General features: G+C 41.5%; 1 protein-coding gene across 1 annotated transcript in view; it reads left to right on the top strand.

Moving 5' to 3' along the window:
* tmtc3 (transmembrane O-mannosyltransferase targeting cadherins 3) overlaps positions 1-11,855 on the top strand; it is a 43,884-nt gene extending 32,029 nt beyond the window's left edge. Inside the window, exons 8-14 of the mRNA XM_084451200.1 lie at positions 1,354-1,502; positions 1,720-1,840; positions 2,272-2,383; positions 5,374-5,477; positions 5,880-6,049; positions 7,702-7,928; positions 9,818-11,855. Coding sequence (XP_084307326.1) covers positions 1,354-1,502; positions 1,720-1,840; positions 2,272-2,383; positions 5,374-5,477; positions 5,880-6,049; positions 7,702-7,928; positions 9,818-10,656 — 1,722 coding nt within the window. The 3' untranslated portion in view covers positions 10,657-11,855. The remainder of the gene's footprint in view (positions 1-1,353; positions 1,503-1,719; positions 1,841-2,271; positions 2,384-5,373; positions 5,478-5,879; positions 6,050-7,701; positions 7,929-9,817) is intronic.
* The last annotated feature ends 6,070 nt before the right edge of the window (positions 11,856-17,925 follow it).

Consider the following 17,925-nt stretch of genomic DNA (forward strand, 5'->3'; position numbering starts at 1 on the left):
TATTCAATGTTGAATTGCTGCTCTGTGACCTACATGACTCGGTCCAAGGATTTGTTGCTCCTAAAGACCCCTTGTGTTTCTTACGAACTGAGTGCTGTTTTATTCTATTTTACATTTTGTTGTCTTTGCTGTATGTGATTTCTCTATTTGTTGTTTGTAAACTCAATGTCTCTGTAAATGAGGGTAACCTCAGAGTCCTTTTCGAGTGTAAACAAAGGTTTGAATTGAATTGAAAAGTTGGCTTCAATTGTGGGGGCAGAGCTACAGTACTGTCAATGTGCTTCTGACTCTACTCTAGGGAGGGTGCGTTGGTAGTTTCAGAGGTGCTTGGACTGGCCCGCAAGTCTGCCTCCGTCAACTCGCTGAATCTTCTTTTGTTTTGTTAAGGCTTCCTCCAATCAAAATCAAAAATGTGTTTTTGAGCCATTTCGACAAGTGGTGACGATAAAGTCAATAGCTACGTCAGTAAAGTCAAATGACTAGCATAACACAAATGGTTGCTGTCATTACTGGCTTACTATTAGTCAGTGTTTCCAATGAATCTTAATGAATTTTTATTATTTTATTTTATTTATTTGATGTCATAGGTTTCAAAGTCATGTTTATTCATATAGCACATGTTCATACAAGTAAATTCCCGATTCCCGGAACGCTCCGAGGATAAAGATGCCATATCTTTTTTGAAGACAACACTCCAGAAGATCCTCAATGCTGACTTCCCAGGAGGTCTGGATTGCGCGCACAGGTCGCTGGCCCCTATCAAGCCCAGAGCTTTTCCAAGGCCTTTCGTTGTGCGCTTCCTGAGATTCCAGCAAAAGGAGCGTGTGAGAACCTCACCAGGGAAGTTGGAGATGTCAATTGGCATGGCCACAAAATAAGTTTGTACCAGGATTTTTCAAAGTCGAAGCAAGATTGGCGACACTCCTTTTTGGAGTGTAAACGGCTGCTTCACTCGGCGAAGATTCCATTTGTAATATTTATTCCTGCATTAACAGGCCTACATAAATTAAACTGTTATTAAAAAGTGGATATCATTATACTAAACACTATATAAAGGCAAGGCCTAATCGTTATGTAAGCTATGTAAAAGCTATTCCGATTTTGTCGTGACTCGTGACCAGGCCCCCCCTCCTCACTCGTGACCATGAGCCGCGGAAATATTGTCAATATGAAACCGGTCCTTGCTGCAAAAAAGGTTGGGGGCCGCTGCCGTAGATCTTACAGAGTTGTGTATCAGAAGCCCTTGTCCTTGTCTGCAACATTTATGTGCTAAGCGCTTTCAAATAAGGACACTTATGTTAATGCAATTTTGCCAGTAATGTTAATGCCATTTTAAATCCCCCTCTCTTTCAGGCCCTTTCTTTGATTGTGCTCCCTTTCATCCCTGCATCCAACCTCTTCTTCCCTGTGGGCTTCGTGGTGGCGGAGAGAGTGCTCTATGTGCCCAGCATGGGCTTCTGTGTGCTGGTGGCACATGGATTTAGGACCATCTCCCAAAAAGGGTGAGTGTCTGTCCAAGAATAAGCTATCATTGACATTAATGAAAGATTCCCTGTATTCTGCATTAGCATGAAAGACTACCCTCTTGGTCGTTGTTTTGGCCAGTTTAACAGACCCAATAACATTCAATTCATTTTATTTTGAGTGTTAGTGTTGATTTGAGTGAGGTTTATTGTTATTTTTGACTATGTGCAACCTTTCAATTGATGTATTTCACAGAAGCATGAAGAAGATCTCGTGGTTGATGATTGGTGTGCTTCTCGCGACACATGCAGTCAAAACGTTCAACAGAAACTGGGACTGGGAGTCTGAGTACACGCTTTTCTCATCTGCCCTCAAAGTAGGTGGAGATGTCTCCTGGCCTAGAACCAGACCTGGGTCCAATTACGATTTGAAATAATTTATATTACCAGTAGGTCTGGTACTGGACTGAGCTGAATTCTACTGGCACTAACCTAGGGCAGGTTGAAATACATTCGATGTAGTTGTGCCTATACCCTTAAAAAGGTGCCTGACCCTTTATGAAAAACACTCAACAATATAGAACTCCCATGTTAAAGTATTTATCCCAGGACCCCATTATGACATAACGAAGAACCCTGTTAACCTGTAGTTTTGTTGTCTGTAGCCTGACAAATTATCTGAGACAGATACTGCTCGTTTTTTTGAGACAGCGACAGGTCATTTTTGTGTTTTCTGTTGATTACAGATGTTTAAGGGAAAAAAGCTTGTCCTTGGGTGTTTGCATTCCTTTACATGCCTCTCCCTCAGGTCAACAAGAATAACGCCAAGTTATGGAACAATGTTGGCCATGCTCTGGAGAGTCAAAACAATTATGAAAACGCTTTGAGATATTTCCTCCAGGCCACCCGGGTCCAGACAGGTAAGATATTCATACTGGCAGTATCATTGTCTACCTGGCTTCAAAGCTTTGGTACCTTAGTCTATCCAAGGATAATGATATCATCTAATTTGCTGACGGGGGATTTCTGTGGCACATACTACACTAAATGGCGTTTATTGTGTGAAATGGCTCTTGTTATAGTTGGCTGAACTCATCACAATAATATTTGTTGGTCAGATCACAAAATTCTCTGTGGTCACTGAGAGAGTACATGCAGTTATCTCATAGGCTAACATCTCATCAAGTCCCTGAGACTTTGTTGTTCTACAAGTCTCCTAGATGTTATCACTGGCCTAGTTAGTTGTGTGACAAAAGCTATAAGTCTATCTAAATAAAAACAAGACAAAAACACAGCGATTAGCCAAGTATTCAAAGGGAACAGTGGTAACGAACTGGGAAGGCTTTCAAGAGCATCAGCTCTGTGTGACTGGGTCTCAGCTGTTTCTCTCCTTGTTTTGACTGGGAAGACTTTGCCTTTAAATTTGATCTCTGAATCCACACATTTGGAGCGTACATGTGGAGAATAAGTCCACACAAGTCATATTGATTCTTTTGAAAGGGAGCCCAGTGAGTCTAAGTCTAACACCCCCGAACATGGTAGAGCAAAACCACAGGCACTATCGTCTTTTTCCTGGATCATGCAAAATTTGTGGCGAAGTAGCTGGAGCTCTTCATGTCGGGAGGCAAAGCTCATCCGTTCTTGCCATTGCGGAGGATGAGCAGCAGGGACTTAGGAACTGTTTCTTCACAGTGGCTGCGGTAAAATGAATACATTAAATAAAACATTTCTGAGAAGGTTTGCATTGGGCATTATGATCGCTGTTATGGAGATTACTAAAAATATATATAAAAAATTAAAGTAGTGGTAAAGGGAAAATTCATGTTAGCCCTGTTTTAAGGCTACTTATGATCATATACAATGGCTCAGATCAAAACACTGACAAAACTAACACTTTTGAGAAAGTCGGATAATTGCTCTACCACCGTTTTGGTCATACAATGGATGTGGGTGGGCACCGTGAAAAATCTTTCAAAAAACATGTTAAACTCTCGATTTCAAAGACAAGAAGCTCACCGAGGGGGTAATTGTTGTCCGTTGGTGTTCTGACATCAAATTCGCCGCAAAGTATGAATCCTGTAGGGTTTTATTGATCATTTTATGAAATCCATTGACTTGTATTGAAGCGACCATTGTAGATGTGTAGATCAATCCGCAGAGGGGATTCAGGAAGCGGAACTACTTACAGTAGCTATTGTTATTGTTTATGTTGCTAGGCTACCTAGTTTGCAGAAGTTTACACACATACAGTATGTGCTGCGACTAAATAGTTCTATGCTAAATATTTTTCCAGATTAACTAATCTTACTTTATGGCGAATTATATGTCAGAACGCCAACTAACACCTCGGTGAGTTTCTTGTCTTTGAAATTGAGAGTTGAACATGTTTTTTGAAAGATTTTTCACGGTGCCCACCCACATCCATTGTATGACCAAAACGGTGGTAGAGCAATTATCAGACTTTCTCAAAAGTGCTAGTTTTGTCAACGTTTTGATCTGAACCATTGTATATGATCATAAGTAACCTTAAAACAGGGCTAAACATGCATTTTCCCTTTACTACTCCTTTAAGCTTCTGGTATGCTGTCATCAAAACTCAACTGAAACACATTAAAATGTTAGTTAATGAGGTGGTAAAAAAAATCTCAATAGACATCTTGAAATTCAAGAGGGCGATTCATGCATAGACGAGTGATGTAGCCTAACCTCTCGTTTCAAACTACCTGAATATTTATGGAATGGAAACCCTTTTGGTTCACATACAGTACTATATATGGCACATTGCCGTGTGGGAGTGCGCAATTTGGGCAATTTATAGGAGACAGTTGTCCCGTTTGCTAAATATTAGCTTATACCAATTCCATAGTTAGAATTTCAGCCTCCAAATTGACACAAATGCACTCAATTCAGATAGTACTTGGCATAGAAAACATATATCACCATATTCTGCTGTAGGCCTACAAATTAATTGCATTAAGTAGTGACAGCGACCACTATCTCCTTGCAAGCAACTGCAACATTTCATATCATTATTTGGCTCTCTAATTTGCGCTCTTGCACTATATTCACAAGTATAATGATCTCCAGTGTAGCCTAAAGCATTCGCTTCTTTTATCTCTAACTCTATGCTCATTCATTCATTCTCACACCTAGCCTGTTTTTTATACTGTGGTAAACGGGAATGACATTTTTACAGTTTGATAACCTTAGGCAAAAAATACCAGTTTCATAGTATCTCTGGGGAAAAAAAAAAGTTTTACCATTGAACAATGTATTTTATTTTTACATAAAATATCGAACATTTGGGACATGTTGGAAAGTAGTGAAGAAAAAAATTCTGATCCTTTTTTGCAGACATGCTCACTTTATACACATTTGCTCACTTTCAGAGGTTGTGATGCAGAAATGTGAGCATGTTAATTTTTCCAAGTTTGGAGTAGTGAGGTGAGAAGATATGTCCACTGGAATGTTTTCACAGTCAACTCAAAAAAGTTTATTTTTTACGTCACCTTTATTAACTAATCACCTTTATAAATCTGAGCAAGAACTCTACCGGAGATGAATTTAGTCTTTGAGTCCAGAGCCGTGAGTTAAGCTGTGTTAACCTGATGATGATTTCCTGGTTCACTAGTCTTTAAGCGTCCGTTTTGCTAATAATAATAATTTGCTTTGAGCATTTCATGCCACTGTGCTCCAGAGGCATTTGTTTTGGTTTGAGGTTTCGCACAACAAAGTGTACATAAACAACTTCAATCAACAAAATCCCCCAACAGAAAAGTGATGTCAGTCCTGGTTTTAAATTGGATAATTTGATGTTTGACCACAATCCTGAGCCTACTTGTCCCATTTCAATTCCCTGACCTGGGTGAGACATTCCATTGCTAATCTTTCTGTCCCATTATCTTCACAGATGACATCGGGGCACATATGAATGTGGGGAGGACATATAAGAACCTGAACAAGTCCAAAGAGGCAGAAGACGCCTACCTCGTTGCCAAATCCCTCATGCCACAGGTATGTGATGCTGAGGCCGCACACATTTGAAATATCTTGCCTTTTGTTTATTTTCACAAAGGGCACAGTAGAACACTATGATCCTCCTTTCAGTGGTGTGAGGAATTGTATGTAGGGGAAATACTGTGCATTGTCCATTGTTGCCAGGGCCTGCCTAAGACCAATGTGTCAGCTCCATTAACCAGGTTCAACCATGCTTGGCAGATTATAGATCAAAATAGTGAATCGTTTTGGAGCAACTTCACAGTGGAGAGCTTTGCCTTTTGTAAAGCCTGAATTATTTGATCAATTATTAGATTTGTCCGTAATCCCGCTAACAAACGCACGCACAAACAAACAAACGCACGCCACCGAAAATATTACCTATCACCCTGCACTGTCGCTGCCTATTTGCCCTACCAGATCATTCCAGGCAAAAAGTATGCGACACGTGTGGCACCCAACCACCTGAATGTTTACATAAACCTGGCCAACCTTATCCGGGTGAACGACTCTCGTCTGGAGGAGGCTGATCAACTCTACCGCCAGGCCATCAGCATGAGGCCCGACTTCAAACAAGCCTACATCAGCAGGCAAGTCTATTAATTTACCATTTACCCTGCCTCAATACAGACCTGGATTGGGTCGAAGTACTATTTTAAATACTGTCATTGACTTATGGAACCAATGGGCTGTCTCCAAATTTGCAAACCCCACCCACCTGACACCCTACACACCAGGCAGACACATCCCAGCGCTGGAGTGATTGAAAGTATTTCAGGTAGTATTTCGACCCATGTCTGCCTCAGTAGTCAAGGCTAGTTTATTAAAGGATCATTGTGTGTGAGAAGACAAGGCTGTTCATATCTCTTAGGCATATGTTTGTATTATAGTTTCCTACAGTAGCAACACACACTTCCTTACAACAGCAGATCACGACTCTATGCTACTGCCTGACGTACAGTATGTCTGTAAAGGTCACATTTTAACAACCTACTTCAGAAGCCAATATTGTTTGACTTAGAATTTACAAGCATGCATGAGAAATCAACACAGTTGTTTCCAGGCTACAGTGACACTGATTTTTTTTTTTTTTTAAGTGTGTGCTTTTCTTCCTGTGTTCACACCAGCCGATTAACCCGTTCAACCTATTTCTGTCGCTTCCACTGAGCTCACTTAATCTTGAGGACAGGGCTGGGACGAGGGTGCGGCTCTGCTACTGACACAGTGTCTCAACTTGTTAGCCAGGATATCCTAGAGAGGGTTTTACTGTATGTCAGCTTTGTTGAGAGCATCCTTGTTTTTAACATCAGGTGGTCTGGAAGTCTCAATACTAGTTAAGGCAGCTGGCAAATTAAGAGGACGACAGCAGAAACAGCTGGACGCCCTGTACAAATCAGCTGGACGCAGGAAGACTCGGGCGATAGTTCACAATCAGGAACATATATAAAAGAGGTCCTTTGTCCCTAGTGTGATCAGCCTCCTCAATAACACTACCTAACAGGTGTATGAGGTATGTACTGTGCTGGCCATCTGTAGGTTCTGGAGAATCACAGAACGGCTGCGGGCGATAACAGCTGTCGGCCACCAGGTTGCCGCTAGGATAATCAATCAGCCCCCCCCACCCCCACCCCCCGCCATCGACAAATTGCTCAGCACCATCCCCACCCGTCAACAAAACGAAAACATTTGTATATATACTGAAGCAGCCCGCTGAGACTCCAGGGCCGTTTTTTCGTCCCAGCATGTCCCTGTCTACCAGTAATGTACTGTCTATGTATGCACAGCATGTGGATAGTGACTAAGTATGCTGGTATCCTGTGTTGATACCAAAGACACATTGCCGACTGTGTCTTATCTGCAGCTGTCAACATACACAGAAACTCAAATGGCTTGTACTTTAAAGGAGGCGACGCCATTACTCACTCCTGTGTTTGATCCTCCCTGTTTTAGCTCTTGGACTTGTCATGGTAGTAATGTTGAGGGAACCCAGTTCCCTGTTGTGTGAAGGGTGTGCGCCACGGTTGAATTATTGATTCATTCACTCTGTGATTCACATGGTGATGATTCATTCACTCTGATTTTGCTGCATATTGCCACATTGCTAAATTCTCACGTGCTGACAGAAAAAAACCATGCTGACACGTCAGTTATCCAATGCCAATGGTGACCAGAGTACCGAGTGTGTTACCATGTCCACTTCTAGACTTCTCGCTCTGACTCTGGTGCCTCTTCCTGAACCCAGAGGGGAGCTGCTTCTGAAGATGAACAAGCCCACAGAGGCGAGAGACGCCTACCTCCGGGCCCTGGAGTTGGACCAGACCAACGCCGACCTGTGGTACAACCTGGCCATCGTCAATATCGAGATGAAGGAGCCATCTGAGGCCTTGAAGAATTTCAACCACGCGCTGGAGCTAAACCCACGCCATAAGCTGGCCCTCTTCAACTCTGCCCTGCTCATGCAGGAGTCTGGTGAGTGATGTTGTAGAATTTCTCGTTTGATATAGCAAAACAGTTCAACAGAGTTACCAGTTAATTCATCCAAGGATTGTTACAAACACTCGAGTGTGGCTTCTTGTCAAGCAACCTGCAGGAAGGCTGGTCAGTTGAGAGAGCGCCCAGTGCAATCTGTGCTCCACAATTTAAGGCAGATGAGTGCAACTCCCCCTTTCCTGCCCACTTATCTAGACTTCCAGGTGTGTGTCGCAACGTTCCCCAGGACATAGACCACTGGAGCCTGTCCTTTTCATCTCACCCTGATTGTACAGATTACCAGATTACCAGAGTACTTTAGGGTACTTATTCCACACTTATACACATTCCACATCCTTTGTAGCCAAAGATTACCAGGCCACTCAGGCTACCTGTCCAAACTCATTCCAAACGACCCCAGCCCTCTGTCTATCCCTGTGACATATTGAACAATTCAACATTACACACTGTCTGTTGATGGCTTCAAAACCTATTTTTAAATTGTTCTCTCATTGCGCTGACAAACTCACCCCGGTTATTTTCAAATAATTTTCAGTAGTTATTATTTCCGTTTTAACCCTCTTTGCGCAGCCTACGCCAACGGTCTGTCTTCATCCTGTTTACATGGTAGCCGTTGCTAGGAACGCTGGGTAGATAATCTAGCGTAGGTGTATTAGAGAATATAGCGCAGGAGTTCAATGGATTCAAATGAATATAATATAAAATAAAAACTAGGCTTCCTGAAAATTATTTGAAACTAACTGGGGCGAGTTTGTCAGCGCAACGAGGGGACAATTTAAAAATGTGTTTTAAAGCGATCACGTTCAACTTTTGAAATGTAAGTAAAACGTGAAAATGCAAATATCTTTTAACGTGAGCTTTGCTTCGGAAAATTGACTGCGGTAATGTAATATACGTTGGGTGACTAGTTTAAGGAGATCAAATCATATTTAGATCGGTATGGTCCTCTAACGGCCAGGTTCAGTGTCCTGGTACGGCCTCGCTCACTAGTCTGTTTGGTTAGAGTTAACAGCCAGGTTCAGTGTCCTGGTACGGCCTCGCTCACTAGTCTGTCGGCCAAAGCTCCTTTTCTCTGCCACTGATCCTCTCGCCTAAAAAAGCCAGACAAATCCCCCCCTCCTCCCCACCTCACCCCGACCCTGCCAACGCTCCACGCTCCACTGGAGATATTAAGACAAGATGTGAGATAAGATTTATCCCATGCAGGTGTGGTTGTTGATATAGTGCACGTGAAAGGTCTCTCACCACCGTGCTGCTGCTGTGTCAATCATGAGCTTCAATCTCTTAATCGCGCACTCCGTCTTCTAATGTTCTCTGCAGGTAATGTCAAGTTCATGAGGCTTTTTTTTTTTCATCATTGTTGATTGGTTCTAATGGATCTGGCACCTCCCTGTGTTGCTGAATAGGTGTAATTCACCGCCATTCAACAGATTGCACATATGCAGGGATTATAGAACAACATAAGTAAGATTGACGTAAGCGTGATGCAGACCGGTAGAAACGTTACTGTAACTATAACTCCTCATGTTTATTCCGGCCTAAATCTTATCATCGCCTCTCTTGCTCAATGCTCTTTAGTGAACATGCTTTTAAAGCTGTTAACACTTTATTATTATTATTTACAGTGATTTCAAAAAATCCCACTGAATGTATAAGAATAGGACAAAATATCAACATGAGACTAATTCGACAGTCATACCTTGATCGGATACATGTTAAATAAGAATGCATCAGCTCTAGTGCATACTGTACATCTGTCAGTTATCTGATATGGCCAAATAGCTGAGTGTACCTTTAAGCAACTGAGACTGAGTGCACATTCTGGTGTGTAGTTCTGGTTTTAAGATGAAACCTCGCCTGTGCTTTAGGTGAGCCCAGGTTCCGTCCGGAGGCCAACCGCCGTTTCCTCATCTACGTGGAGGAGGAACCAGACGATGCCAATGGCTACTTCAACCTGGGCATGCTGGCTATGGACGCCAACGAGAACGCAGCAGCCGAGCGCTGGATGCGCAAGGCCATCGAGCTGCAGGTGGGCTTCCGCAGCGCACTTTTTAACCTAGCGCTGCTCTACTCGCAGTCTCGGCGTGAGCTAGAGGCACTGCCGGTGCTGGACGAGCTGCTGCGCCACCACCCGGAGCATGTAAAAGGCCTCATCCTCAAGGGCGACATTCTGATGAACCACAAAAAGGACACCCGTGGAGCCAAGGCCTGCTTCGAGCACATCCTTCACATGGACCCCACCAACGTTCAGGGCAAGCACAACCTGTGCGTGGTCTATTTCGAAGAGCGCAACCTACTGCAAGCTGAACGCTGCCTGGAGGAGACCCTGGCGCTGGCGCCTCACGAGGAGTATGTGCGCCGCCACCTGAGCATCGTGCGTGGCAAGATGGCAGCCATGAGTTCGGCGGGGCAGCCGCTGAGCCCCTCGGAGGGCGCCACCGTGCTAGCTAAGGTGGAGAAGGGACAAGAGGAGGAAGGGAGGGGAACCACCGGTGCCGGGGATGGGGCCAGGAATGAGAAGAATGCACGGAAATCCTCCTCTTCAGAGAGCCTCGGAGGCCCGGACCAATCAGAACAGCTGGAGGGCAGCCTGGCTGACAAGCAGACTAAGAGCAAATCCACAAAAGAGATTAAAGACATAGAAAAGAAAAGGGCGGCCGCCTTAAAGAGACTGGAGGAGATTGAGCGCATATTAAGCGGTGATTAACCTTGTTGTGGAGAGACTGCTTTTATAGAGCTATTTAGAGCTCCAGAGTCAGACGCTGTCATAAACAATCATAAACACGCCCCATTTTGTGCATGCTTTAAATCATTGTTGTTACTTGTTTTTGTTAAATGGCCACTTTCCATGTCTTGTTGTTTTAACACCAATCAAGGAAAACATGTTTTGTCTTTCCACACAGCGTGAGAACAGAACCATGGGACCATAGTCTACTTAAAGCTTATAATATGACTGATGCTAATTAAGTGTACGTGCTTATCTTGAATGTCATTTGATCATATTCATTTTCTAGTTATTTATACTCTTTGTTTTGATTTCCATATCTATCCCACTTGTTTATCACTGGAATTTTGTTTGTTTTTTTAAATTCAAAATGTGACTCACTCCTGTGTTGTTTTATTGTTTGTTTTTTAATGGAATGATTGTATCATGAACAATTACAGGAAGTGTCACGTACACTAGCCTCACTCCAGACAGGATGATCTATATTATGTAGCGCCTCAAAATAACCGGCACCACATTATATGACACTATACGGCAAGCTTCGTTTTGCTATTTCCACTGATTGATCTCACCCTGCGTTTCCTGCTTCCACTCTGGGCTCACTGGCCCCTTATTGCATTGTGATGCCATTCAGAACACTTTGTCTCATACTCAATGTAAGTCCCCACCAAGCCACCACCAACACAACACAACTGGTTTCCTGATTTTTTTGGGTAGTCGCATTAGTCTGTGTGTATCTGGATTGCCACAGTACCAGTTTTGCTTGAGGATTGTGACACTGACACATGCTTGGCCCCCAACACTCCTCATGCCAACCCCCCCTCGGGCTGAGTCCTGCCTCATTCGTCATTTACCAAGCCTGCTCCTGCTCAGTGGATGATTTCACAGTACACTTGTGCCGTTGCACAGTTCACAGTTCCTCCTCCATCACCACAGCTCGTTGACCTTTTTCTCAAGCCAGTTTTGTGAAATGGACATGGAACAGCTCACGCGTATTGTCATACAGAATGTAGACTACCGATTTTGTGGAAATTAAGCTTTGTTCCGCGTCATTTCATTTTCCTTGTCATGTTCTCATAGGCATGCATGGAATGACTGTTGTATTTTCATTGATTTGCTAACAATTCCACGGAAAGCCTTACACGCTGCAACATTTTTTCCTCTCAACCCCTGACATTGTTGCCTGATGCTGAGAGGAGGGTCCACTACATTAAAATTACAATGATTATTACTCCATGAATATATATTATTGTTTCCCTTTGCCTGTCATTTACCATAAGACCATGTGTTTATGACAGTGAAGCTCCCATGATGCCCCCCCCCCCCCCCCCCGGTAATTGGTTACAGCTACTGTGCAATGAATCGGTTCACAACTGCTCTCGTATGATAGAGAATCTAAAGAGTCAGCAGTTAGACTGTTAATTTCAACATCACCATTTAAAAAGCGTAATTGGCACCAGAAAGAATATGTATTGTGCAGATGTAGAATGTTTGTATGGATTGTCAAGTATATCTAGTATTTATTGTTGTACAGAACATGCACTGTAAGCTCTGAGTACTGGTGGTGTGTGCCACTAAGCATAATCTGGAAATTGATGGTACAGACTTTTTTCTTGTTCTTTTCTATTCTCAATTTCATGCTTTTAAGCTTTGATCTGTTCCATTGTTGGTCTTTACAAAAATCAATCTTCAAGTGTGGCACATTTTTTGACAAACTGCCATAACTGTAACGAACTGTGTTAACATTTCAAGCACCATATCTATCACTTGACCTGTCTTTGTTCACCTGCAGTTTGATGAATGAGGATGATTTGAAAAACCACTGTTTTTTTGTGTGAAAATTCTGTATCCTTTTTTATTTAGTACTGAATTCCTGGCTCTCAGTGGATGGTGGTGGGGTGGATGGTCAAATAAAGGTGGTTGACAATGACATCTCACTCACAATGCCATATTATGTTTACAGGCAGGATTCCTATGAAAAACGTTTTGACTGTATGTCCCGAGCCTTTTGCTTAAACTAATTCATGGCATATGTCTTGAAAATGGTTAAATTCTTCAGAAACTAGCAAGAAATTAAGCTATAGCTGAATCCAGAAGTGTTCTTTGATTGTAATACGCTTTGCTACATGTATACCGCAAATCTCTCAAACCTGACTCTTGTGACTTCCTGATCCTCCAAGGACCTTGTGTTCATTTGCAGATAATTATAATAATTAGGAGCATAGTGCTGTGCCAACTAAGGACATTTCACATGGTGTCATAAATGATTTATTACATATAGACAGTAATTAGAGAGAAGTCATGGGAGGAGGAGAGTTGTTAAATAAACCAACAAAGACGTTTGATATTTAAGGTGGTCATGGTTGTACAGTAAGAGAGCCAGATTGTGAATCTAGCCAGGGCACCAACCAATGTTTCAAAAGTGCATGTTATGCACCTCATCCTAAGAGAGATTACTCATTTTTTCTTTCATATTTGAATGTATAGTACAAAAGGTGTCACTTATTGTACTCACATTTTTTGTTACATTTTGTAATTAGCTACATATTCAACAATCGTTCTCTCTTCCTCAGACAGTGAGCTTTGATTTAACCTCGGGGTGATCCTAACCTTCATGGAATGTTAGTAATGTAAGACGCATAAGATTTATATCTCATCCAATCAACCAAGCCTAACCCTTCATAGCTTCAAAAGCACTTTGATACATGAAAGTACAGATGCAACTTGGATGCATTTCAAAAGTTTTTTTTTCAACTTTTGTGTACTGGTTCTAGTCATAGCTGCTCCCTATCCAGAGTACTTCCCCCTCAACTTTCTAACTCAACTAATATGCTTGTACATGTACAGTATTGCTGTATGTCAACAGCTTATGAATGCAAGCAAGTTAGATGGTGGATCGATAAAGTGCTTCAAACTGAGCACTTTTATAACTAAATACAGGTTCATCTAAAAAAAAATAGAATATTGTGGAAAGCTCATTATTTTCCGTAATTCAAAAAGTGAAACTTTCATATATTATAGATTAATTACACATGTAGTGAAATATCTCAAGGCTGATTGCCTCCATGCCATGCTCCACATTGATGCAGTTATTTGTGCAAAAGGAGCCCCGACCAAGTATTGAGAGTATAAATGAACATACTGAACATACTGTACAATCATAAAGATTAAAACAAAAAAGGATTGAAATATTTCGCTTTGTGTAATGGATCTAGAATACATGAAAGTTTCACTTTTTGAATTCAATTACAGAAAATAATGAACTTTCCACAATATTCAAATTTTCTGAGATGCACCTGTAGTTCAAGTATATTTATTTGTCATCATGTATAGGGTACAAGTACAATGCATAATGAAATGCTTAATTGAGAGCTCATATGGACAGGCAATAATAAATAAAACAAATACAGTAATAAGAAAAGTAGTAGCCATGTACAATACTCGAAATAATGCACCTTTGCACAAACTTAAAAAAACACACAGGATAAGCACATGAGTTAGGCAATGAGGAAAGGCTGAGTTGAAAACCGGTTTACTAACAGGTAATACAACTCCTGGCAAGTGTGAAAATATACCTCAATATCTGGTAAAGGGTAGTCTGACTCAACAGATGTAGGTTTTGGCAATAAACCTTGTCATTCGTTGTCACACTGCCCAATCAGTGGCGAGACTGGCAACGCAAATTAATCTGATTCGGGCCGAGAGATTATCTCGACATCAATCAGATTCGATCCAGACTATTTTGCAAGAGCACCATCGCTGCGTTTGGGGCTGGCTCCGCCCAAGACGAATGTGATTGGTTTAAAGAAATACTGCGTTTCCCCCCCCCCCCTATTGCAGAATGGCAATATGTCCAGCCAGACCTGTCTCCGGCGATGGCACAGCGTAAACGAAGTGTGGAGATAGGTCTGGCTATGCGAGACTAGGTCAAGGGTAACTTGGTAATGAAAAAACTATTAATACTGATTGTTTTTATTTAGCACCTTTCCAGATTCTCAAAGCGCTACTGCAGTCTGTTTGGATGACCAGAAAAGACAATCATCCAAAGACAAATGTACTACTGTAACACAACCAGGAAAGCTGATTTATAGACAATCGCATAACTATCCCCTATGGTTTCTCACTGATACACTGTCTTACTACTTCAGTCAGTCAGTACAACTATTGATAGATTTATAGTCTGTGAGCCAGGACCCTAAATTTGGGCCACCGGTACCATCTGGGGGGAATAACTGTCATAGTGATTTTTGGCAAGGTATACACTACTACTAGAAAATATGTGATAGGATTAGGTGGTAGCTTTCTGTGTGTTATCACTCAATTAACCCCATGCCAAATCACACTTTTCAAAACTATACTTATTACAGAATTAGGCATTCTGCTTCAAACTGATGTTTCTCTTATTATTGACATATTCTCTTTTGGTGGGAATGTAGATCACACTATGTTTTTCTGAAAAGTTGTTCAAATTAGCATCTCCTATGTTCAACCGGGTAAGCCTTGCAAGCTCCTGGCGCACTTTTTGTGCTGATTAGGCCATGGGAACCCAGGAACTGCAGTTACTGGGTCATTGATTTTTACGCACTATGCGCCTCAGCACTCTGCGACCCTGCTCTGTAACTTTACATGGTCTGCCACTTTGTGGCTGATTGCTGTGGTTCCTAAACATTTCCACTTTGCAATAATACCACTTACAGTTGATTGTGGAATATCTAGGAGGGAAGAAATTTCACGAAGGGACTGAATGAAACACCTGAATTCAATGATTAAGAGGTGTGTCCCAATATTTTTGTCCATATAGTGTACATGTATACTATATTGTACTTTATACTGGCCACTTTTCAGAAATATTTATTTTATTTTAGCCTACTATTAAATGCATGGTAGCACACACAAAGCAACCACTGGTGCAATGCTATCACATATTTTCTAACTCTAGAGATGTATACCATGACAAAAATCACTGTGAACATTATTCCTCTCAGATGGTACGTGCCGACCAACCCTACTGGCTAAGAGCTATTATTTGTGTATGAAAAATACGTTCCTAATCCAGGTTCTTACTCACTGGGCTAACCCCTCACCCAACCCAAGATGCTTTTGTATAATAAAAATAAAAATAAAATAATCATCCTCATTTAGCACTGACTACTTGTGTCACTTGTTATAAAAGGCTTTACGATTTCCAGACGATGACTCAGATGTACACTCGGCTCACATACTCTTGACAATTGTGCTGATTGTAAGTCGCTTCGGATAAAAGCGTCTGCTAAATAACAAATGTAAAATGTACTCATGATTCATAAGAAACAGTTTCATTTTGATTGCTATGTGAGTGAACTCACTGTAATGCGCATGCTAGTGGCAAGAGAGAGGTGGTTGCTGCACTCCAATGGAGATGCAGCCTATAACATCTTGAGATGCTCACTTTAGATGTGGAGGAGAGATTGTTATTGCTGTGACGTTTGATCACAGTAGCATAATGTGATAACATCCTGTGTCCATGTGTCATATTTTTATCAAATAAAATTTATAGAATACCACCTACTGTACTAGCAAACAAAACATGTTCAGTCACAATTATACTGTTAAAACTAAGATGCCTGGATAAAAAAAAAAGTTTTCCAACGGATATATTTGACATAGATTAATAAGCAACTCATCGCTAACTCAGAGCGGGGAGATCCATGAACGCAATCTGTTCGTGGACTACAAGAACGCGTCATTGATACCTTTGCGCATGTCAAAGGTATCAGTGACAGGTTTTTTTCAAAGATGGAGCGGTTCAATAGGGTTCAATAGGGCTTCACTTTTTCGAGCAGTCAGTGAATGGAGTGACCCTATCCAGTTCTATTAATACATCCATGGTGCCACCACACAGCTGACATTATAAAACCATTCTCACATGAGCTCATACTTTGTTTCTCTCTTCTAGTGTGTGAGGTTAAGACTAGCCTACAGTACATCCAGCTACAACTGGAAGCCTGTTCATAATCTGTATGAAAACAGTTTTGGCCATCATCTAGGCTAATTAAATAACTGGGTTTACCTTCAGTTCAAGCTCCACCCACTGTCTGTGGCTTTATTCTGCCGGTGTGCCTGTTATGGGGTAGCCTACATATTTGAAGCTGTCCAAGAGTCCCGCATTGTGTGCTGTTTTTGACATTTAGCCCTATTTGCGGTAACATGAACCTGAAACATAGAGACCATAATTTCACTGAAGTATTTAGCTAGATCGACATTTTTGTCTCTTTACAATGGAAGTGGACCGGGACAGGAAAAAGCAAATATGTGTAGCCTTTTCCGAGATGGAAAGCTCATGATTTAATATTATCTCAGTATGCTGTCTTGTGAAATGTAGGCTATTTTTGCAAAGTAAACCGAATGTTAAAGCAACAGTTACATGTGAACCAGAACTATTTCACCGACCGCACTACCACTGTAAACTTCAAGTCTGTTTACTTTGTAGAGACCACACATAGTCCTCCGCGGGGCGGAAGTTATAGTATATCCTCATTTGTCGGGACTCTGGAAATGAATGACTAAAGTGATTACAACAAGTGTCACAAAATGTTCAAATTATTGTACATTATGGGATTTTTAAATATAAGAATAAAAGTTACAGTGCAGTGTACGAATGAATAATTATTTGATTTAATATAAAACAGTGGCAAAAAAACAAAAGTCTTCAGTCTTTATTTAGAAGAACTGAGATTTGCAGCAGACCTGCAGTTTTCTGGAAGTTTGTTCCAGATATGTGGAACATAAAAACTGAACACTGCTTCTCCATGTTTTGTTTTAAAGTCGCACAGAAAGGCAAGTTGGAGAACATCTTGCATCCGTACTTTGACGTATTTCCGCCTGAAACGAGCTGCAAGGGCAGGACATACGCTTAGATGAATTTCATTGGAACATTATCGAGCAGGCGGGATATTCAACACTTGAGGCTGCAGAGTAGTTGATGTTTTGATTGACAGGGTGGATGTCGTGAGATTATTGGCCTAAAATCTAAGGTACCTGGTGTCGTAATTGCACGTGACCTACCGTTTTCCAGGAAGTAAGAAATTATATACTTTGATATAAGATTACAACAAAAGTAGAATTTTGTAATTTTGGGGCATACATCGTTGAATAGGTGAACACTATGACCAACTAGAAAATTGCATTTCCTGCAGAAAATGCGTGTGAATGCTGAGCAGCTGAACAGAATAGCAAAAGCATTGCTGAAAATGCATGAATGTTAAAAATCTG

Source organism: Borostomias antarcticus (genome assembly GCF_949987555.1).
Source record: "Borostomias antarcticus genome assembly, chromosome: 16".
In the NCBI taxonomy this organism is placed as follows: domain Eukaryota; kingdom Metazoa; phylum Chordata; class Actinopteri; order Stomiiformes; family Stomiidae; genus Borostomias; species Borostomias antarcticus.